The sequence below is a fragment of the Camelus dromedarius genome, chromosome 16, assembly GCF_036321535.1.
Source record: "Camelus dromedarius isolate mCamDro1 chromosome 16, mCamDro1.pat, whole genome shotgun sequence".
Taxonomy (NCBI): Eukaryota; Metazoa; Chordata; class Mammalia; order Artiodactyla; family Camelidae; genus Camelus; species Camelus dromedarius.
This window is the reverse complement of record NC_087451.1, coordinates 37833741-37857169: the sequence shown is the minus strand read 5'-3', so window position 1 is coordinate 37857169 and position 23429 is coordinate 37833741. Positions and strand designations below refer to the sequence as shown.

The window sequence follows — 23429 nt, the reverse complement described above, 5'->3', positions numbered from 1 at the left end:
TCTTTAATTATCAATTAAATTTCCCATTGTTTGTTATTAGAGCTTTTTAGTAAAAACAAAGACAGACCGTTGTAATTTCTCTTGCAAAGCAGTTTGGTTATGTTTTTGGGAGATTGGGCAACACTGGCTTTAAAGTGGCTCTGTCCTTTAATCACTTCCATTTACTTCTTTTATTGATTTATACCTTGCTCGCTGCAATTACTGCTTTGATGGCCTGCATCAATTAAGACACACAGCAAAGAACTAAACTCTTGACTTTGAATAAAGTTATTTTCTGTGGTGTTCCCTATGTGTTGCCAGAAGCTTCACCAGGTCCTGAATTACAGGGCCAGTCACTGGCAGATGATCAGCAGTATTGGCTGCTGGGTACGTAGGTCTCCTGTAAGACAGCAGTCGTGTGAAAAAGGCCCCACACAGCGTAAAACAGAGGCCAGCGAAAGGTTTGCCAGCAGTGGGAAAGGTCCAGTGAGGTTAAATAGCATGAATTTGTAGTTGACCGTATCAAAATAGTGTGTGTGTGTTATTGTTGTTGTTTCCTTTCTGCAGCAGCAAAAGATAGCTTCAGGATGGAGAAAGCAGGTGGCAAGGAGTACCCAGAGCTGGGGTTTGGCCCAAAGGACCCAGCAGTGTAAGGTATTAGCGTATAAAGCCTAGGTTAAGTCAGCAGGAGAGTTCAGGAGAGAACTGTCCCGTCAGTTTGGAAAGTAGGGAGGCTGTGGGTAGCCAGAATGGTCATGCTGATAAGAGTGAGGAGGTAGACAAGCTCGTTGGAAATGCAGAGGTTGGTTTGAGGGTCAGAACTGAGCAATCCAGTCCACTCAGTGGGGTGTGGCCGTTTAAACAGCGGCCATCATTATGTGGCTGGCTGGCTGATTGGGCCAGCAAAGTCAAGGAAGGCCTTTGGCAGAGAATCTCAGCCCTGGCCAAATAATCCATTAGAAAGAGCTGGTTGAAACTCACACTGCTTTAAACAATTAGATTTTTTGCTTCATGTAACTGAGAAGCAGTATTGGCTTCAAGGGAGGCTTAATCCAATTACTCAGATTATGTGACCAAAAGCCGGTTGCTCTGTCTCCATTTTTTTGGCTGTGCTTCTTTATTGTTGGCTTCATTCTCTGCAAGTTATCTTCCTCGTGGTTGCAGGATGACTGCTAGCAGTTCCAGGCTCAAATCACAGAAAAAAGAAAGTTCATTGGCCCAAACTCCAATCCTAGCAGGGACCTGGAGCAGTTGGCGGGGGAAAGGCGGTTCATGCATCAGTACTGGGTTAGTGAAGTCAGCCTTCGCCTGGGTCCTGAGCCCCCTCGTACTGGGTCTGCACTAGTAAGAGAAATCCTGCTGCTTCCAGGTGCTGGGCTTCCGCTACTAACATCCCTCCCTTCCTTACCTGCATTGCTCATCAGCTTGTGAGGGCTGGGCTTGCAAATGAAAAAAAGGCTGAGTGACACAGCAGAGTGGGGGTGAAAAAAGTCTATAGTGTGGAAACAGGAGTCATTAAAATCAAAGTGGTGTTACGGACTGGAGATTGTATCCCCCCCAAATTCAGTCTGGAGCCCTAAACCCCAGTGCGATGGTATTTGGAGATGGGACCTGTGGGAGGTAATTAGGTCCTAGAGTGGGGCCCTCGTGATGGGATGAGTGCCCTTGTGAGAAGAGAGATCTCGTTCTCTCTCCACCAGGTGGGGACGCAGCAAGAAGGTGGCCGTCTTCAAGTCAGGAAGAGGCCCCTCACCAGAACCTGTGCTGCTGGCACCCTGATCTAGGACTTCCCAGCCTCCAGAAGTGTGAGAAATAAATGTGTACACCACCCCGTCTATAGTATTTTGTTATAACAGCCTGATCTAAGACAGGTGGGAACCAAGAAGCCAGAGGTGCCCAGATGGTTCATCTGTAAGGACCCTGAATCCCTGACAGTGTCAGCAGGACTGAGAGGAAGACTCTGCTGGGAATTTCGACATTGTCTTGGACTCTGGATTCTCTATCAGTCACTATAACCATTTCCTTACCAAGTTGTGTCATTTCTGCCTCCAAAAAGTCATTTTTGACTCTGTTCATCTTTTCCGTCCTCCTCACTTCTCCATCCTCCCCACTGACACCTTTGTTCAAATCCTAATCACCTGTGTTTGGATGAAATAGCCTCTCCATCACTGGCCTCCCTGCCTCCCCTCTGTGAGTAATCTTCCTTAAATACCACTGTCATCACGTTTTCCCCTGCTTGAAAATACAGCTGGCTCCCACTCCCTGATGGACTTCTCTGCCAGATTTCTAAGGGTCTCCATCGTCTGGATTAGATGGAGTCCACTAGAGGACAGTCCAATAGAGGACAGTCCACTATTCTTTCTAGGCAGTCCTCAGCACCTCTAGTCAGGCCTTCTCTGAGTAGGCTCTGGGCGTCCATACCCATCACATTCATCTTCCCCGTGGCTCATGCTTTGTTTCCTTCACTTGGAATCTCCTTTCACCAAATTTCTGCCCATTCAGTTGCCATCCTTTGCCATGCTATGGGTGCTCAGCTAAATACTCACCCTCTCCCTCAGACCTTCCCAAATGATTCCATGCCACGAAGATCTTTTTCTTTATCCAAATTTCTGTTATACTCAGTTTCCTCATAGCTGTTTGTGGACTAATTTTGTTTCCCAAGAAAACTGAAAACTCTTTGAAGACAGGTTTTAATTCTTCCTTTGTGCTCCCCACAGAGCATAGACTGGTAAACTGTCTATTTTAGGGGCTCAGCATTGGTCAGGGGAGGTAAAGAGGCACAAAACGTGTGTCCAGTTCTGGGCATGCCGTAGGCTGGGCTTCCGAGGCAGCTCCACCCATGCTGGCAGTTTCCCACCTAACCATCCACCAGGCTCTCCCGTCCCATCCCCATCAGCATGGAATCATTTAAATTAAGTAGTACAGGTTGCTCCAGAAATCCTGAGATGGCAGTTTACAGACCTCTGTGCCTGAGACCAGCCATCCTTTGATATTTTGCTCCTGATCCCTAGACAGCCACGCTGGCCACCCACCTTCTCCCAGACTTCTTAAGGACAGGTGCCACATGTGACCCAGAAGCACAGTTGAGCTACACTCTGGGTAGATGAAATTAAATGTTCCAGACGAATCTGCCAGAAGTTCTTATTCCATCAGACATTTAATTCCCTTAAGGGACGTTTAAAGTGTGTGTTAGCCTAAGTTCACAGTACATCAGCCCTTCTATTTCTGAGATCACTGGACCAAGGTCACAGAAGCCACTTTTAGGACGGAGACTTGGGCTTATCTGTCTGAGTATGTTAAATCTTCCTGAGGCCAGAGGAAACAAGATTAATTTTCTCAAAGAAAATCTTTGAGAAAAGGATTTTCTCGAAGTTGTGGAGGAAAAAAGTTAGCATAATGCAAGATAAAATAGTATCCTTATCCCCCAAATCTTAAGCTTGTTGCTGCCAAGGTCGGTTTTAAATACATATGCAAGATAAAAGAGAGGGAGTGAAGCTGCTGTGGAGTCCTAGGGTACCACTGGGTGCAGCTACACCGGAAGACCCCTCTGATAGCAGCCTCCAGTGGATGCAAATAAAGCAAAAACAAACCCTCCCGCATTCTAGCCGAATAAGAAAAGGCCTTTTCTGTTCGTTTTCACAGAGAAATGAGGTAGTTGAAATTTCCCCCGTAATATGTTTTACCTTGAGGGCCAATAAACTTGAAGAATAATATTAGTCATAATATCAGCATCCAATATTTAGGCTCTTTTTCTCCCAAATTTTTTTGGAGAGTGATTTTTTTCCCTCTGTCATTGAAGTAAAAAGCTGTCCCAGTGAGGATCGCATAGCCCTCGGCCCCCAGCGATGGTGGAGCGATTTTTCCCTTCGTCTTTTTACTCTGAACCGTGGATTCTGCTCAGACATCATCAGAATATGATTCTAGATTTCAGTACATTTTTAATATTAAAGCAGTATCTTCAACTGAGAGAACAAACTCTTCCTGCTCTTTATTTGACCTTTGTTGGTTTGATGTGTCGTAGAAAAAGATCTGGGCAACAGTTTTACAAAGAATGCATGGAGACGTATTCCTGGAAGAATGCACTGGTGAAAATAATGGCGAAAACAAGATTAGACGAGGAAGCCTGTTGCTCAGCCTAACAGACTGTTGCTGTCCCCGCACAGTTTCTTAAGGTCGTGTTGGTTTTGTCTGAGTCAGGAACAATGTACTTAAGTTTTCTAAAGATACTTTAATGGGACTGTTTCTAACAGAAATTTTACATTCACGTCTGTCCAAGCAGACCAAGCCAAGTTAATATGCATTACCACTTTATCTGATTTGTAAAAATAGAGACCACCATCTCTCTTAAAAGACTGAGAGTGAACCGCCCTTTGGCTGGCCGTTTCCCCATCTCACCTAACACAGGTGTGGTGCTGGTTATGTGAGCCTAGATCTGTGTCTTCGGCTATGTTCTGCTTCGTGCAAACTCCAGCCTGCATAAGAGGCAGGCAAAAATGCTTTTATGTTGGCCCTCCCCCCCAAAAAAATCCATAAAATGTTTTCAAACTTCAAATAAGTAATGATGTAAACTTACGTTTTAAATGGCATTGATCTCCGTGAAACATAGGACTTGTCCTCAGGGAACCCATAGTCTAATAGGAGAAAGCATTGTGTAATCAAGAATTATATTATGTAAAAAAAAAAAAAAAAGAATTATATTATGTGATAATGAAGTAAAAGAAGGGGCGTTGGGGTAAGGAAGACCTAGATGTGGGTGCTAGTTCAGCTGCTAATTAATTAGCTGTGTGACTGTGGTAAGATAGGAACTGCTCTAGGCCATTTCTTCATGTGGAAAAAGCCATCAAAGTACCACATGGAATTAGTAGGGAGATTAAAGAAAATATAATATAATATTTTATGCAGAAGAGTGCAACATGGCGCCTAATACATGGAAAACACTCAGTGAATGTGCATCGCTGACGGTGATGGCGGTGATCATCATAACAATCGTAACTGTCAGATGCATACGTTTTGAGGCATCGTAGAGGAGGGAATGGTCGCCTGGACTGGAAGGCTAAGGAAAGGTGTCCTGGGGAAGGCTCTATGTGAGAACAGTGAGGAACAGAAGGGATCCAGAACAATGTGTGCGAAGGCATGAGGCACAAAATGGCATGGGTTTGGGGAAAATGCCAGTCGTTACTGAAGCCCAAGGTGTCCTGGAAAGTTAGGCTAAGATCAGCTCGAGAAGGTTCTTAGGCCATTCATATGTGCCAAGGAGGTTGTCTTTAATCCATAGCTAAAAAAAAAAATTAAAGTATTTTTATGATGGGGGAGTCCGGGACAAGTTGATCAGATCTGCATTTTAGAGAAATTGGTCAACAATATAGAGAATCAGTGGATGAAAAATCTAGAAGCAGTACAACAGCAGTAGGTTCCTTTCCCTGTAACAGAAGTCAAGATATATTAGTCTCCAGTCAGGAACCTTGAGTTTTCCCACTGTCTTCAGAATAAAGCATAACCCTTCGAGTCCTAACCGCGTGACCTCCACCTGGCTCGCTCAGCCCCTGCCCACTGCACCACCTCCGTCCACCGCCAACCACCTGACAGTCCCCAGACGTGCCACACACGTCCACCTGTGTGCCTCCCACTCTTCCCTCACCCAGCAACTTCTTTTCCCTTCCATCCATCTTGAAAGCTCCTACTCATTCTGCAGCACCCAAAGCAGGTCTCACCACCTCCATTATCCCACTTAGAGGTCATCAGTCTCTCCTATCCCTGTCTTTGGCCTATGACACTTCAATTATGTCTTTACGTAGCTCCTTTTTACATGTCTCGTGTAAGAAGTGTAGGCTTCGGGAGGACAAAAGCCATTTCACACGCACTTTGCCTACCCCACACAGAGCTGGGCCGAGTAATCAGCCATAAACGTTGGCTGGCTGCAGCCCTGGCCGTTGGCATTCAGAAAGCCTAAATGAAGTCTTTTGACAACTTCAGTTCTCTAACTTTTAGTTGAATGAAAATTCCTTTTATCTCTGCTGTGTAAAGGTGAACAACTCATGAATTTAGTCAGTGACTGTTCACAATGGTGTTGTGAAATGTTCTGCTGTGAGGTTGTGCGGTCTCTGTTCCCGTTCGTTGGGAGGTAAGGGGATTCGTGCACCAAATCCTCATTAGTGTTAATTGGAGCTGCCTGAGTAAATCCCGGGCGCACCAGGGGGACAATGACCGCCTTTGTGTTCTTATTTTGTGTTTTGTATAGAATGCCATATCTGGCGAGACATGCCTTCTCAAACTTAAGGACATAATTGGTACTTTGAGGGAGAGATTTAACTTATTTATAATTGTCAAGAGTTTAAATATGCAGAAAAGAAAGAGCAGTCACGACTTGCCCCTTTTAATAGATGCTCTCAAGCCAGGTCAGAAATCTCTAACTAAATCGGGTATTTTGAATGATACTCAACTGAAGGTTAGATACGAACATTTGTATTGTCATTTTTGCTTTAAAAATAAGAAATGACATATTTATCGAGTAATTCCATCTCAAACTCTAATTGTAGCATGACTGCTCACCAGAATCTCTTGACTGATAGGCTGTCTGGATGGCCCTGGGTCATGTGAGGTGACGGCATGCGAGGCAAGCGATGAAGATGGCCCTGGTCTCTGGGCCGCATCTGACACCTATTGCCCCCCTCCCTGTGGGACCAGGGCCATGCTCCCCACCCCCTACCTTCTCTGGCCGTCCTGATCCTACCTCCTTCCACTTTTCCTGCGTCCCAAATGCTGGAGCCTCTTGGGGATGAGTCTTTGCTCCTGGGCAATTCCTAGTCTCTCCTGCCCTCTGCAGAGAGTGCTTCCATTCCCAAGGCTTCAGCATCCTCCTCTAGCGGGATCCTCAGGTATCCACTCCTGGCTTTCCTCACCAGCTCCGCTCCTCACCTCCTCATGCGTGTCTCCCCCGGACCTCAAACCACGAAAACGCAAACCCACACTGTATCTTCCACCCACACACAGACCACTCCCTCCACTTATTACCCTGTCTCTACATCACATGGCTGAGACATAAATTCTCATTTAACTCACCTCTCCCTTTTATTTTTCACAAGCCAGTCAGTTGTCAGCTTCTATTATACGGACTTCGCATAGCCATCACCTTAGAACAAGACCGCCTCACTCTCCTCGACCTTCCAGCCACGCCTGCTGTCCCCTGAATCCCAGGCCCTCCCCCGCCTCCCAGCAACAAGGAGATGTCAGGTCTCCGTCCTGGTCTGACAGTTGCTCACTGTGAGCCTGCATCCTCATCTAGGAAATAAGTATGATAATATCTATCTCCCAAACTTTATGCAAGGATTAAATAGAATCTCCACAATATGTAGATTATATAGCAGATCTTAATACAGTGCCTGGCATCTGTCAGGTGTTCGCAAGTGTTGGTTTCTCTTTACTGTCTCTGTTTTCTACATTAAATCTAAACTTGTCAGCATGTCTTTTATTGCCCTCCATAATCTCAAGGTCCCACCTACCTATTCAAATGTAGCTTTGTTCAGTCAGTAACTCATTAAAACAATATTTACTGAGCATTTACTATGTGCTGAGTGTTCCACCCTTACTTCAGGGTACAAAGAGTAAGTATCAAATGGCCTCCAAACCTCCAATCAGCCTTACTGACTATCAGTCCCAGTCCCTAAGTCTTCTTGGGCCTTTTATTAACAAAGTCAGTTAAAAGTCTCAGGAGTCTTCTTTCTGCCCTTGGTGGGCAGTTTGGTCCTCTGCTGATGGACCCTGCCTTTTCAGGGAGTCTAGCCCCACCAGAAAGGGCTGGTCCCCTCTCTTTCTGAGATGAAAGCCAGGAGCTGTAAGTAAACGTGAAAACAATGTGCCCTCCTGTGGGTGTTTTCTCCAGACCCTTTCAGAGATGTACCTTATGGAGTAAAGTGGGCAGTCCGCTCTCCTCTGACTCGTGAGAACTCGCCCTCCACGTGCCCGTGTCGCTCACCTCCCCAGACTTCCCCAGTTATCCCTGCTCGTTCCCTGCCTCTAGAATTCCTGCTCAGATCATAATCCTTTAAAACTTACATCAGCCTTTCTTTGAAGTGAGGGAGTGTTCACACTATGTATCACCCTAAGTGAAGTGAAGAAAAATAGTAGGAACAATATTATTAGGAAGAAAAACTTTAGATGGAGAAACCAAAAGATGTATTCTAGTGAGGAAGGAGCTGGCATTTAATTTGGGGGGGAGGGGGAGAAGCATGAGTCATTTAATATCACAGCCTTATAAAAAGTCTGATAGTGAGTTAGGGGGAGGAAACTTAGAGGAGAGAACAGGGCACGGACGAAACAAACTCCCCTCCTTCAGGGTGAATCTCCCAGATCACTTTTGATCTCAGCAGCCCTGTAAGCCCTGGTGTTTGCCTCCGATTTTCTCAGCTTTGAAGCTGGCCTGCTTATTAATAGCCACCGTGCTGATTAAGAGCTGCAGTGCTGTGATGACGGAATCTGCTCTTTGTATTTCGAGAAAGGTTTTGTGATGAGTTTACTCTAGACATTCTGAAAAGCCTGTCATCTTAAGACAAAGACTGACTTAACACCAACAGTTGTGTTCTCTTGGGTTTTGATTCATTCATTCACTCAGCAAATATTTAATGAGTTGCTGCCACTATACCAGGCCCCGAGCTGAACGCCTGAGCTGCAGAGGTCAGCAAAACGGACACCATCCCTGACCTGTGGTGCTCACAGTCTGGGGCAGGCGCCAGCCAACTTTCCGGGAAGAGCTAGCTAGGAAATGTTTTAGGCTTTACGGGCCATAGGACCTCAGTCAAGACCACTCGGCTCTGCCAACATCATGGGAAAGTAGCCATCAATAATACTTAAACAAATGGGCATGGCTGTGTTCCAATAAAACTTTATTTACAAAGAAGTAGGTGGCAGGCCTGATTCGGTCTGCAGGCCAAAATTTGCTGACCCCTGGTCAAACAGATGCAACACACAAATGCATGTTAATATTTTGTATGTTCTGCCTTGTTTCAGTTAGGACAATTTTGGTTGCAAGCTACAGAAAATGCAACCCAAACTGAAAAATCAAGGGACAGGGCTAACTTTGGGAGCAGACTGATAAAGGGCCCAGTTCCGGTCTCTCCAGCTCTCTTCCTCTGGATTGGCTCCACTCTCAGACCGGCTTTCACTCCTTGGGAGCAAGATGGCTGTCCCAACCCTGGAATGACACTCCCCGTGTGAAGTCCAGAGGATGACAATTGGTCCCATGAGTCTGGGTGGCTGGTTACCTGAACTTAGATCATATACTTAGGTCCTAAACAGTCACAGCTCGGGGGAACGTGAGGTGACGATTGGCTGGGCCCCAGTGCCTACTCCACCCTGCGACCACCGTGGGCCGATGTGGGGGAGGGGGGACCCCAGTGACCGGACGACCCTTGAATGAATGAACGCTGAGGGGCAGAGCTCGCCATTATCCACTGCACCTGTGAAATTCTAAATGCGCGCCTCTGGGGGCCACATTTGTTTACTGGAGCTCTGTCTCCGTCAGGAGGTAAAATGTACAGCCTATGTGCAAAATTGCACTCGAAATTTTAACATTCACACGTGTTGATTTCGTGTCACACCCTCAGTCTTTTTAGGTATTTAAGTCTCTGATTCATGAACAGATTTGGGCAGTTTCTTGGTAATTTTCTGGCCTTTGACCGTCTTACCTGTTTTACCTCCGTTTCTACGTCAGTTCTCAGGTAGACTTTCCCCCATTTTCTTTTTGGTGTCAGGAATCTTTTCAGCTACCAAAGTGGATTGAGAACCTCTAAACCTACTTAAGTGCTGGGTGCAAACCATTCTTTACACTCTCAGACCACCGTTTTCTCCACGGTACCCAGAAAGTGGTTCCTTCTTCCTGAAAACCTAACCCTTTCCAAAAACAAGTCCACGCCACCTGTCCGCTCGCGGGTCGGCAGTGGCTGCACCAGTCAGCCGCCCCCTCCGCCCCCGTCCTGAGAGGCCCAGGCCTGCTGAGCAGCAGGCTTGTCTCCTTCAGGGTGGAAACCGGTCCCTGTGAACAGGGGACAGAGGACTCCCAGGAGCTGCAGCCGCAGTTTGAGGGGACGCCAATTGGAATAAAGAACAGTAAGATAAAACCATACTGAAGAAAGAGGGGGAATGAATATTTTGAAGGTTGTTAAGAGAATTACGGCGACTTTGACATTTTCACTTCTGACTTCAGAACCAAAGTACACAGGCTGTGCTGGAGAGCATCTTTCTTAAAAGGGATCTCTTGGCGGTTGCTGTGGCAACACATAATACCTTAACCCCAATAAAAATGGAATTTCTTAGAAGGCAGTGCATTTTTTCTCAGCTGCACTAGAGCATTTTTTGCACCGTCTTTTGCTACTATTTCTTTCATTCTTATTCTTCAAACCACATTGGAATTCAATATCAAACCTATACATTCTATATATCATTCCCCTAAAAAGCCCGTGCAAAAGCTTTTTATTGCACAAAAGCCCATGGCTCAGAATACTCCACATTTCTGTTTGCATTGTTCTGTTTGCATATTCAATCCCCCCAACGCCTCGCTCACCGTGCAGTCTCCTACCCACCTCTTACCTGGCTTTCACTACCCTTCAGAAGCCCAGTGTCTTTGTGATGCTCCCTACATAACCCCTACTGCAGTGCCCACCCATGTTCACGCTCCCTCAGAGTACATACTGTGCTGCAAACTTGTCTCTTGTTATTTCCCCCATCTCCAACCCCCTACAATCTACCCACCAGTCAAACTCAGCTTGCTTTATGGCATTCAGCTAAGCCAGGTGTTAAACGGACAGGGTTCTGAATAAACGAATTCACAGTGAGTAAAGCATCTTGTAATGTCCCTTCACCCTCCCATAGATTTCTAACTGGTAGAAGTCCAGGCTGGGTGGAGAGATAGTTTTGAGCTGAGATCCAGACATTCCTACCCCAAAGCCTGAGCTCTGAACCCCTGCACTTTACTATATTAAGTTAAAAGGCAGGTTACAATCAGTCTGTCCTTTTGTACAGGAAGGCTCTATCATGTCATGTTACGGGGCACCCCTCTGCCCCAAACCCTCAACGATGATTAGTAAAACATAAAAAGAGAAAAGTAAAAAGATATGTTTGGTATGAAAACCAAGATGAACATCCATAGGATCAGAAACAGAACAGAACCCCAGGGTGGTGAGGCTGAAGCTGCCGGTACAAGGTCCCAAGAGCAGCGGCAGGCAGAGGCAGCTGGGAGGAGAGACCCAGGTAACCGGGCCTGGAAATGCAGGAAGGGCCCCTTGCCTTTCAGGTAAATGACAAGAAACTGTCGCAGTTTGAAAGCAAGGGCTGTGGGGTGAGCCCCGGTTCCTGAAAGGAGACTTTTGACAGCTGTTGCTTACCTGTAGCGAGGGGCCATGGCTTATCCAGACACAGCCCCATCACCAGGTCTTGAGAAGCTCCCCTGGCTGGGTGCCTGGACCCACAACACCCCTGATATTGCCACAGAGCAGGACCCTCCAATATCCAGAGTTTCAGATGGAAGCCGTGGCAAAACCCATGGGACAAGAAAGTATAATCGGAAAAATGAGATACGCCCTGGGTAAGAAAAAGCATGTGGGCATTTGGTGAATAAACTGAAAGCAAGCTAAGATGTCTGATGCTCCAGAAGCAGGGAGACTGGGGTGACAGGACGGTGAGAGGTGGAGAAGGGCAGGATCTTATTGGCCACATAAAGGATTTTGATCTTGACTTTAATGGTGGAACAAATTCAGTTCGAAAAACAAAATCAGCATACCAATATTGCAGTAGTCTGGGTGCAGAATGAGGTATTGTGGACTGGGGTGATCCCAGGGGTGACGCAGACTAGTGGAGAGACATCTAGGAGACAGCATCGATAGAGTTCTTAGTGAGTTCCCTTTGTCTGCCACTGAGCTGACCCCAAAAATGCTTGGTTGGAATATGCTTTGTAAAGTAATATTAGGCAAGGTCATATTCCTGATCTTCACTCTTACTTTAAAACACAATACTGACTGTGCAGAGATGTGTTAAAAAAAAAAAAAAAAAAACAGGATTTACCAATGGCAATGCAAAAAGTGGCCTTCACCGTCTCTCACCTCTTTGAAAGTGAGTTTAGTATGGGGTGCATTGACGCTTACCATAAAGTAACTTGTGTTTGAAACACCATCCCCACATTGTCTGTACAAAGCTACCATTTCCATCTTGTTTTTACAGTAGGAGGTTGATGTATTTGACAAAGTTCTGACATACTGACATAACTGATACTGTGTTTCTCAAATAAAAACACCCCTACATGTGTTACTTCTCCCATCTATATTTTTGATGAAATCATAGAGTTCCAAGGTTTGATTTTTTTTCAACATCACTTTGAATTTTTATCTCCAGACACCCTCTTGGCTCAAGTCAACTTCATATTCTTTACACTTCATAGACTCTTACTTATGCAAATGAATATTTATCTGATGAGACAGGGTATAAGTTTTACCTAATTGTGATGCTAACCTCCAGTTACAGTGTTCTTGGTCTTCGTAGTCTGTTTTTAAAATCAAAGGAAATGTTGTCAGTGTTGTGCCTTCCAGGGAAAGGTAGGCAGTCTGTTGCCATGGAGCAGAACACAGCTCTCATTGGTCATGTGGGTACCATGTTATACATACACCGTTTCCACTCAGCCTACATTACAGGAATGTCATTGTTTGTCATGATGTCCTGAGTTGCCTAATTCTCCTTCACTAAAGGAAAGGCAGTTAAGGAAAGTGGAGAGAGAAGTAACCATTGTGGAGAGAAGGGAGCTATGTCTGTTTGGTGTGATGTGGTTGTGGAACATGGAAGAGCAGATAATGATACACATGGCTTTTTGAGGGCAGTGGGAGTGCTGAGGTGGAATGGAAAGGAGCCACAACTGTCTGGGAAATTCCTTTCCAGAAGTACTCAAGCAAGAACAGTCTTTGAATTCTTCTGTGTTTAATAAACATCCTTCACTGGTGTAATTGGACACTGTGTATGAATAAAATTTAATATTCAAATCTAATAATAAAATCGATTTGTATGTAAAAAAATTTGATCTCCTTTAGTAAAAGGAATTGTATGTATGTCCAGCAAACCTTTTGCTTAGATCAATTCAACTTCCTCTTGTTTCTTACTCTGTTGTAAGGCCAGATTAACACCAAAAAAGAAATGTGGGAAGACAGGAAGGAGGGAGAGTGGCATGTGTAACAGTGAATAGTGTGTGATTAGTCTATAGATAAACGTTATCCTTCCCTGATTATTTCCCGTCAAACACATCCCGGGTCAGAGGTGTGGACAGCAAAATAGTAACAGGAGTCGAAAGTGATATAAAGGAATATAAGCTAATTCTTTCCTTCCTCTTTCTCATTCTGCCACAGGACAAACTTAGAGATAGCCTTCACTGATTGAACTTTAAAGTGTGCACTTCCGTGGGGGGTTTGTGGGAGTTTTATTTTAGGTCCAAATGTGTACTGCATTTGTACAGATTTTTTTAAAAATTAGCCTTATCATAAATCCTTGGTAAATTAAAATTTTAAACCAATGGGAAAGTATGGGGAACCATACCATACTGGAACCAATTGTTGTTGACATTGTTGTCATTTAAAACATAGAGCGAAGACTAGCTGGATGCCTGGAAAGATGTCCGCCAGCCCCTGTTATGCTAGGGAGAGCACCAGTGTGCTGTGGATAAAGTGCCCTGTCTGGTTGTGTATGTCAGAGTCTTTTCCTTTGGAGATGAAAGAGACATTTCAGCATGTGGAAAGACTGTGTGAGAAATTGCAGAGCATAGTGCTAAGAATATGTGCTTGAGAGTCAGACTGCTTGAGTTCAAATTGTGGCTTACCCCTCTGTGCTTACCTCATTGGGTTGTCAGAAGGTTTAAACACTCCTTAAAACACTTAGAATTCAATCGGCACATACGAAGTACTCAATAAACATTTGCTGGTAGTAACGTCATTAACCTCATAAATAGAGTAAAACAGATTGGTTAAAGTTTTCCATGACTTTATTAAAGTAACAGAATTCTGCTTGGTATAATGATGATTAAACTCAGGATTTGGATTTAAGGGTTCAGAGTTGTAATATTTTCCCGATTGATAGTCTCACCCATAGGTGAGGTAATTTCAGATTTTCCAAGGGCTCATTTTAAGTTCACTCAGATTCACCAAAATCAGAAAAACAAAGAAGAAAGGACTAGACAGAGAGTAGAAATGCCAGGATCCTCAATAAAGGTTGGAAAATACAGCATATGGAATTTTAAAAGTGATGGGAGGGATAGTCGTGATCACAGAACAGCCTGGCTCACACACAGCTGTCTGCTGTCTGTGGCCTAGCCTCCGAGAGAGGGAGACAATCAGATGTGAAAAGTTAAGTGGGGCAAGAGAGTAAAGAGAAACTGTGAGCATCAACTTAAGGGCTTAAGTTCTTGGCCATGACTTCCAAAGTACTTGAAAACTAAGAGGAGATGGGCCCCAAGAACAAATGAAATAATAAGCTTGGTCAAAGGGTGTTGAAGACTACGATACAGAATCATAGCTGTGGCCTGCCCCGACGCACTCCCCCTTTCAGCAAATACTTGGTTCCATTCAAAAATGAGGTTTAATTTTTTTTTTAAGAAAAAGGAACTAGTATAAGATCCTTGCTAGATGAAGAGAGAGAGAAAGAAGGAATGTAAGCAAAAAGCAGGTTAGAACATAGATCAAATGGGCAATTACCCAAGAAATAAGGAAGAAGGTTCAGACAAATTACAGTTCTTTGAAACAAAGAGTTCTTCATAATGTCAAAACATTTACAAAACACATTGATAGATCTCTCTGTCAAAGAAAAAGATGGAGGGGAGAGAGGAGGGAAAAAAGATATGTTTAAAGATGATAGAAGTTAACAGAGATGAAAAGTGATCTCTCAGAGCTTAGGGAAAATGGTAGCTAAAATCAAAAGACTACAGAGATTGAAACCATATTAGAAGAAACAAAAATAGGAAAGTCATAACTAGAACATCTAAGAAAATATGGTGAAAACACAACATGAAATGAAAGTATAAAACAGATATAAAATGATAAGAAAGTAAAATAATAGAACAAATTATAATTATGGAAGATTGTCAAAGAAGAGCCAACACATGCAAAATCTCTGTTCCTGAAGTAAAGAATAGGAAAAAATTTATATACCACCCGAACATATGTAACTATAATGGAGAACAATTCTTCTAACAGAAGAAACTTTTCTTCAAAGAACTAAATATAAAGGTAGAAAGGGCACACATGGTGTTTCAGGAAAATTGATATAGAGTCATTAATACCAAAACATATCCCAGTGAAGTTACTGAATCAAGGGAAAAAGAAAATCATATGGGCATCCAAGCAGATAAAGAAGGTCACATTCAACATGGAAAAAACAGAAGCCTAGCTTCAGATGTCACCATAGCAATGCCAGAAGACACTGAGGAAGCATCTCCAAAATTCTGAGAGAAAGAAAGAGGGACAGAAGCATTTGTATACCCAGCCAAGTTGTCTTTCAAATGTACAAGCAGTGGGCAGACATTCTAAACAAACAAGGATACAAGAAACAGAGCAAACATGAGTCCTTTTTAAGAGTAGTAGCTCAGAATTACAGAGCCAGTGTTGAGTGATAAGAATAAAATGTCAATATATAATAGTCTGTGAGCCCTCGATAAAGGTTGCCCCTAAGGTCTGTTTTATAAATCATGTGTTTTGCTCTGTGTTTGCCTTTCATTTGAGTCATCTGATGAATGTAACTATTGGACTTAAGTCCCAGATGATAAAATGGAAAAAAGCAAATATTGTATCAGTGAGAGATCATTTTTCATTATTTCTGGTTTTCCTTTAGGTATAAATCATAAGATTGTAACATACATCAAAAAAAAAACCCACTTTGCCAAAAATTGAAAAATTGTTACCTAGAACATTTGCCATGGGATTTCAGTAATAAACTATTAGAACACATTTCTTCCTTAATTTAGTGTAGTATAAGAAAAGATGGATATTAAAGGCAAATAATTTTAAATTATCCTCAGTAAATCCATAGATTGTCTAACTGAACTCAGTTGCACATCCTTCCGTAGTATTACTACCTTATTTTCAGGTGTGTCCACTGAATCATTTGTGGGCTACACTGCAGTTCAAGTTTAATACCAGTTAAGTCACACACAGCACATGCAGCAGATTTTTTAATTCCGTTGCACCTCAGATTAGGAGGAAGAAAAAGAAACAGAGCTGAAGAAAGACATGAAAACAGTCACGCTCACATTCATGGTCACACTCATACACTTCCTCATCCTGCTCAAGCATATTCTTCCAAAGACTTTTCTTCCACCTTCCCCACCTTCCTGTTTAGAGCTTTAGCTTTTAGAGAGATGAATGGGATGAGCCAGCAACCTTTTCTTTACCAGCTCAGTGACCATCAGTTGAGCAAGAACTGCTGGGGCTCTGGAGGCAGAGGGAGACTCATGAGGCAGAGATACTCGTGACGACAGGGGCTCTCGGGTAGAGGGGAGGCTTGGAGACACAGCTGTGCAGATTTTCCTTCATTTGTGTCTCCATACTCATATGGATCATATCCAGCACCCAGGCGCCTAGACAGTCTGGGGGGCTCTCTTAATCAGACCAACAACATACCATGAATTGTCCTCAAATCACAGTTTAGTATGATCACAGTCCACATCCTGATCAAGAAAAGGATACAGGGTTAGCAAAACGTGTACATCATGAGTAAGAGGAGAGAGCAGGTGTTGTACTTACCCAGTGCTGAAAACTGTGCCAGCACGGATTTTAAGGAAATAAAGTGTGGCTGCAGGGACTGTCTCTCCTAGACCCTCATGGACAGGCTGAGTACCTTTTTCAGTTTGTGACTGTTTCCCTTTATTTCATCTTTGTTGTCTGGTTTCTGACCACATGTATCAGACATAACTTTGTGATGAATGGATATTATTCTGGGATTTCTTAAATTCAAAACAGTCATTTCTGTGATCAGCAAGATAAGCTTTTATTTTTTTTTCCTTTAGATAACTTACATACGACAAGAATACGAAACAAAATTTAAAGGGTTGATGCCAGCATCTCTAAGACAAGAACTTGAAGACACTATTTCCTCCCTAAAGTCACAGGTAATTACTAGAATCAAGGAATTTTTCAAGGGTTTAGGTGATGTGCATATCTGAATTCATAAGTTTGATTCTAAATTGATGCCAGAAATCAATGTGATGTCTTAGCATAACCTAGTTCTCAGGATGAATTGGTTTGGGGGGCTCTTTTTGGGTGGGGGAGGTAGATTTTTTTTTTCTTACTAGTTTAAGAACTCTTTGTCTCAAAATTTTCTTAAAAGCATCCTTGAAATTGAAAAGTTCAGTTATGGTTACTTTTATTTACAGTCCACATTCCAATACAGACTCACCCTTTTATTCTTGGTACCATTCCCAAAATGCCATCACTTAGCACACTGCTAATTCCTTACTGTGTGAAAGGGCAGAGAAATAAAAAACATGGTTAAGTTGGAAGCATTTTTATTCTGGTGTATTTTTTATGATTATTAGAGATAATGAGATGCATTTTAAGATCCAGGCAGGATAATAACAAGGTATTCAAACAATCAGGTTACACATTTCTGCTGCAATGTATAGTTCTTGGTACAGTGGTTTACAACATGAGAGATAAAACTGGCTTAAATTTAGATACTAATTAAAAACTTCCTACAGAAGTTTTCTCTAAAACAAGTTTTATATATTGCTGTATATATTTTAGATAGCGTTAGTTTTATATATTGCTAGTTAAAAAAAAAAACTAATGAGTATTTCAACTCCACATGAGAAAGAGTTCACATATTCCCATGTCTAACACACTTAGAAATTCAAAACGTCCTTTTTTTCTGGGAGAGCTCCACAAGGGAAAGATTTCTTTGCTCTCTGTGCCAAGAATGATGCCTGTCACAGGGTACGTGCTCAATAAATTTGTTTACGAATAAAACAAAGGATGTAGTTTGATGGTATTCACGTTAGCCGTTTATGACGCATAAGGTGAATGCGGAGCAAATGTCAGCCTTGCCTTTTATATTCCCCTGAGTAAAAGTCTCTTATCTGAAAATACCAATCTCTAGGCAACCGTTAGCGATTGCTTTTGTAGTCTCAGAAGAAGTTTTGCTGTGCTAGCTCCTACGTGTAAAAATAAGTACCACGGGAGGGTGGTGGCTTAGAAAGGGTTAAGTCATCATTATTGACATGAAAAACTCTCTTCGAGGTGTGGTTTTCCCATTAACTTCGTAGGAGAGCTTCCTTAGGGTCAGCTGTGTGGGACCTAGCACCTTTGGAGGAGTTTTTTTAAGAAAGAGAAGAAAGAATGAAATCTGATATCCACCTGCAGGGCTTCTGTTATCATTCATATCATTTCACTGTAATAAAAACCACTTCAGCCTCCTAAAACTGGATGTTGACCCAGAAGGAGAGTGCTGCCAGCTGCGTGAGGGCCTCAGCCTTGGCAGCTGCGTGGAGGAGGCGCTGGCCATGTAGTGAGCAAATTTAGTTTGAAAGCACAGGTGCCTGTGTTTTTGAAAATTGTTGGAATTCCGATTGCAAAGCACGGTGGGGGCAGGGAAGCTGAATCGGTGCAGTCCTTGCATCTGCTGAAATTATCAGTTGTCCTGGGGGGTCATGTGAGCAACTGGATAAAATTAAGGCCAGGGTTCTATGACACATAAGCAAAACCGAGGGGACCCCTTTGATACGTACCCATTTAGAAAACCTGTGCTTTTCCCCGCTTCGAGCACATTTTCTCTCCTGCCAGCTGTACTCTCTTGCATAACTATGTTTCAGAATCAACCGTTGCCATGGTTTCAGTGCAGCCCAAAGAGGCAAGAGTAAACAGTTCCGAAGTGATCAAATACCCCGACTCTTGATTACATTAAGTCATAGGATAAGTTATCCCCAAATCATTTTTATTTGGTTGTATAATGTGCTATCGAATTTATACCTGATATAAGTAGCTTTAATAATATAGAAATTTCTACTTCAAAATAACCCAACCACGTTGTAAAGGTCTGACTTAAGAGAATATATTTGGCAATTAAGTTTCCTCCATCCCCAGCCCCACAAGAGTACCTGTACTAGGCACTTTCTATTAGTCATTTCATGTCATCCTCATAATTTGGGGAAGGGGCTGTCATTACCCCTGCTTCACAGGTAAAGCGTCAAGAGCATAAGGAAATTTCCTAGTACCACAGAGGCCAAACCAGGAATTGAACCCATGCTGGCCTAACTCCAGACAAAGCTCGGGCTCTTTCCACCACACGGTACTGTCTCTCCAACCTCAGGGAATCCCCGGGATGGATTAAGGTTTCTCGTAGGCAGTAATCTTCTTTCCACTCGCTCATTCATTCATGAATGAGTTAAGGAATACCAGCTACGTGCCCAGCCCTGTAAAAGAAACTAGAGATACAGAGATGAGTGAATGTCATCCCTGCCCCAGAAGAGCTCTCAGGCTTGAGGGAGAGAGACGAAAACAAATAACCACAAGGGAGTTTGAAAAGCACTAACAACAGAATCAGAGCCTAAGGAGGAGAGGGCCGCTGATTGCCTGGGGCAGGACCAGATGAGCTGCGGGGGAGGAGTCAAGGAATTCAGTAGGAGATGTGACTTTTGAGCCAGACAGTGAAGGATGAACAAGAGGCAGTTAACCAAGCATTCCCTAGAGAGAAAACGTCCTGTGCCAAGGGGCCAAAGATGATGAGAGACGTGGAGTTTAAGGCGGCGACGGAGGGGAGGGCATGAGGAGAGATGGAGCCGCAAAGAAGGGCTGGACCGGATCCAGACAGTGCTGCAGTGCTCCCTGTGAACCTGGTCCTGTGGCCTCTGAAGGCTTTTCAGTAGGGATGTGATGTGATCAAACGTAAAAAACACAACATGAACACTCAACAAGTCCTCTGCGTTTTATCCAGGGAGTCATATGAGTTTAAGTAAAATCCTGCCATCCTGTGTTTGCACAATATTGCCCTTTAAGCCACGTTCACCTCTTCTCATACAAGGTGTCTTTTCTAGGTTAACTTCCTGCAAAAGAGAGCAACCATCCTTCAAGAGGAACTGACCACATACCAAGGCAGAAGGTACAGCCTGGGATCAGAATGCCTTCTGAGTAGTTCGTATGGTCTGCACCTGTGAGCCTCCTGGTTGGACATTAAAATTTGTATTAAAATGCTTAAACATATCAATTTTGAAAACAAACAAACAAAAAGACTTATTTTTAGTATAGAGCCTGTCTTGGGGAAAAGCCCGCCCCCAGCACGAGGTGCAAGGGCCTGCCTTTGCCTGACGTGGCGGGGCCTCACCTGTGGAGGCAGGACAGGACATTGTCTTGAAGCCCAGTTGCAGGGTTAGGGAGACACTGTCTTCCTCTTAAAACAGTGAGATGGTGCAGTTCTTCATACCGTAGCCCACATCCTCAAAGCCCTACATCTCCCGTAGGCTTGGCTCTGTTGCAGATGTTTTTCAGACCAAAATATATGGCTCAGTGATGTTGCAACACTTGCCAAGACTTCGGTGCCCCCAGAGCGCACTTCTCAGGGTGCAGGAGATCCTTCTAGTTAGAGGTTCCCAGAGGCATCACTGACACAGATCACGTTTACCTGCTCTGATTCAGTCTACAACCTTCGCCTTAGTGCAGAAAAAGGCCGACCCCTTATTTGGCATTGAATTAAAAGCAAAAACTTTGGATACACACTACCACATACAAAATAGATAAAGATTTACTATCTAGCACAGAGAACTATATTCAATATCTTGTAATAACCTATCATGCAAAAGAATTTTAAAAAAAGAATATATAGATATACATCTAAACATACACTGACTCACTTTGCTGTACACCTGAAACTAACACAGTATTATAAATCAACTATACTTTAATTAAAAAAAGAAAAGAAAACCTTGTGAATTGTTTACTTTTCAAAAAATTCTCTTGCTTGGTACAGATATGACTTGATCCCTTTAGGTGTAAATGATGAAATTTTGGTATCAGATATCCTTTTTAACTTCTGTCCGACTTCTGAATTAGAACCTATTTTATTATTGACATGTGCGTTGAACCTAGAGAAAGTCATCACTTTGGGGTTTTTGATTTTCAGGTAACTGCACGTAGACTTAACTGAGTCACACAGGAGAGTGGTGGATCTAACCGTCCCGGCGGCGCTGTGGATTTCTTCCAGCAGGTTTGAAGATTTGGATATTGTAAACTGTGAGATCGATGGCATTTTTTTTAATGCTTACATGTAATTAAGAACATAAAAACATGCATTGCTCGTACACTCATGGGGTGGTTTCATTTGTGTCTGCCTAAGGTATTTTTTTAACATTCCTTTATTTCTGATATCCATATACGTGTGCCAGTGAGTGTGTGCTAAGACTTGCTTATATTCGGAAAAGAAATGATTTCTGGCTCTGCCTCGTTAATCCTTTTGCGTAGAATTTTACCAGTTGCATATGATCAAAATCACGTTTGTAGTATCATATCCAAAATTTTAACATGTTCACACTTGTTTTCATGTTGGCATACTATTAAAATATTATTTCGTACTTATCAGTTTTATTTCTACTTTTTACTGCACCTCATTTGCTAACATAAATATGACATGTGCATGGGTGTTTTTTTTCCCCCTAGAAAATACTGTCACTCTCAAATTGTGCTATGGGGAAAAATACCTTATGTCATGTCAGAGATCAAATCCGTAAGTAGCACATTTATTTAGAATAAAAAATCACTGGGTCGTCTGACATCAGTCCAGGTACATGTCATGTTGGGCTCCGATCTGATCCTGGGACTCCGGTTGCAGAATAGTGTAAGAATTGCATATAGCAGCTGCGATTTTATTGTGGTTTTCTTGATCTCTGACTTGATGGTTGTTGTTTAATTATAATATCAACTGACATTCCTTAAGAAAGCCTAAAAATGTGGAGATATGTTGGGGGGCATCCCTGGCAAGTGATGGCAAAATGAGCTTTGATTGGTCCCATTTTCCTTGTTGAGAGAATATGGTGTCAGCTCCCATGGACGGATGGGAGCTAGCCTCACCTGAACGCTAGTAAGTAATTCTGTGTGGATTGGTCAACCCTGACTTACCAAGGAAATTCTGAATTGCAGAGGATGGCTGTTCCGTGTTCTTTTTGACTGTGTTGTGGTGCGTGCCATGGGCCCTTTGAGACATTCTGAAATCTGGCCCGTGGGCGGGGCTGTAATCATCTGATTTACTGTGAAAGGACAGGGCAGAACGTTTATTTACAGTTTTTCAAATTCTTTTCTCTTTCCCACGCCCATCTTTGTTGTTTGCTGCCTGAGGATTAATTATCCTTTTTTGTACTGTAACTGAGACATGGAGATGATAAGGAAGTAACAGGTTTTACAGCCACTTCCAAAGCTAGGGCGTAAACACTGCCTTGTGGCCTGCCGTCAGTGAGAGGCCTCAAATCCTTGCACTAAATCATCTCTGCCTGGTCACCACTCTGCCTGGTCATGTCCACCCGGACACCTCCTCCAGAAATAAGTCTCTGTCCTTTGAAAGATCGGATTTTTTTCTTGCATATACAACAAATTATAGCACTGGCTTTGAGAATATTCGGGAAAAAGAGAGATTGTATGAGATGCTTTTAAAACTACCGAACAAATGATAACAGTTGGTGCTATGATTGAGTACTTGGAAGGGAAAGATTACAACTACATGGTTAATTTCAAGTACTTCTGTACAGACTGTGAAAAACAGGTTGAAGCTCAACAGATTCCATTAGGAAGGTTATTAGCTGCTTGAGGTGAAAATGCTTTGTGAATTGCATTGTGTGCTGGGATTGGAACTCCCACTCGAGAATATTTGTTTTTCATGAGTAAATATTAGTAGGTGTTTTGGAAAGTTGCCTGCTATGCTTTCTTTTCCTTATTTCAAGGGTTATGAAATTACAAACACTGGTGAACCTTTGACATTACCCAGATCCTGTTTCCCTTCTGAAGTGTGTCATATGCGTCTGGGAGTAAACGGACTGAAACTTTAGGTCAGTTCGATTAAAGGTGATAGGAATTAGGTGGCTGACACTAATGTTTTTGTGAACATTCTCTGCTAAAGGAAGAGAAAGAAAAATTGCTCTGGGCCTGTTTCAAATTCCTCACTGAATTGAGTACCCAGTCTATAAATGGCTACTGGGAGATAAAGCAAGTGCTTAGGAAATAAATTATAAACAGTGTGCCTTATTATAAAATCATCTAAGATGTCATCCTTTCTTTTATCTGGTGGAAGATCAGTTGTGCCTCACAAGTACCTAGTTTAGTTACATTTCGAGCGGGTTATATTGGCTGCTGTATCTGAGTCAAACGCTTGTGCTTTTTACATTTCAACATGTAACTGTCAACAGGTGGTGGCTGGTAAACGTCTGGAAGAAGCTGATCGGGGGAAAGTTGTGGGGTCGCGGT

General features: G+C 43.0%; 1 protein-coding gene across 1 annotated transcript in view; it reads left to right on the top strand.

The window, feature by feature from the left end:
• CEP112 (centrosomal protein 112) overlaps window positions 1-21972 on the top strand; it is a 373877-nt gene extending 351905 nt beyond the window's left edge. The window contains exons 25-27 of the mRNA XM_031468925.2: window positions 17000-17101; window positions 20021-20085; window positions 21103-21972. Of these exons, the coding sequence (XP_031324785.1) occupies window positions 17000-17101; window positions 20021-20085; window positions 21103-21106 (171 nt within the window). The 3' untranslated portion in view covers window positions 21107-21972. The remainder of the gene's footprint in view (window positions 1-16999; window positions 17102-20020; window positions 20086-21102) is intronic.
• Window positions 21973-23429: the final 1457 nt, after the last annotated feature.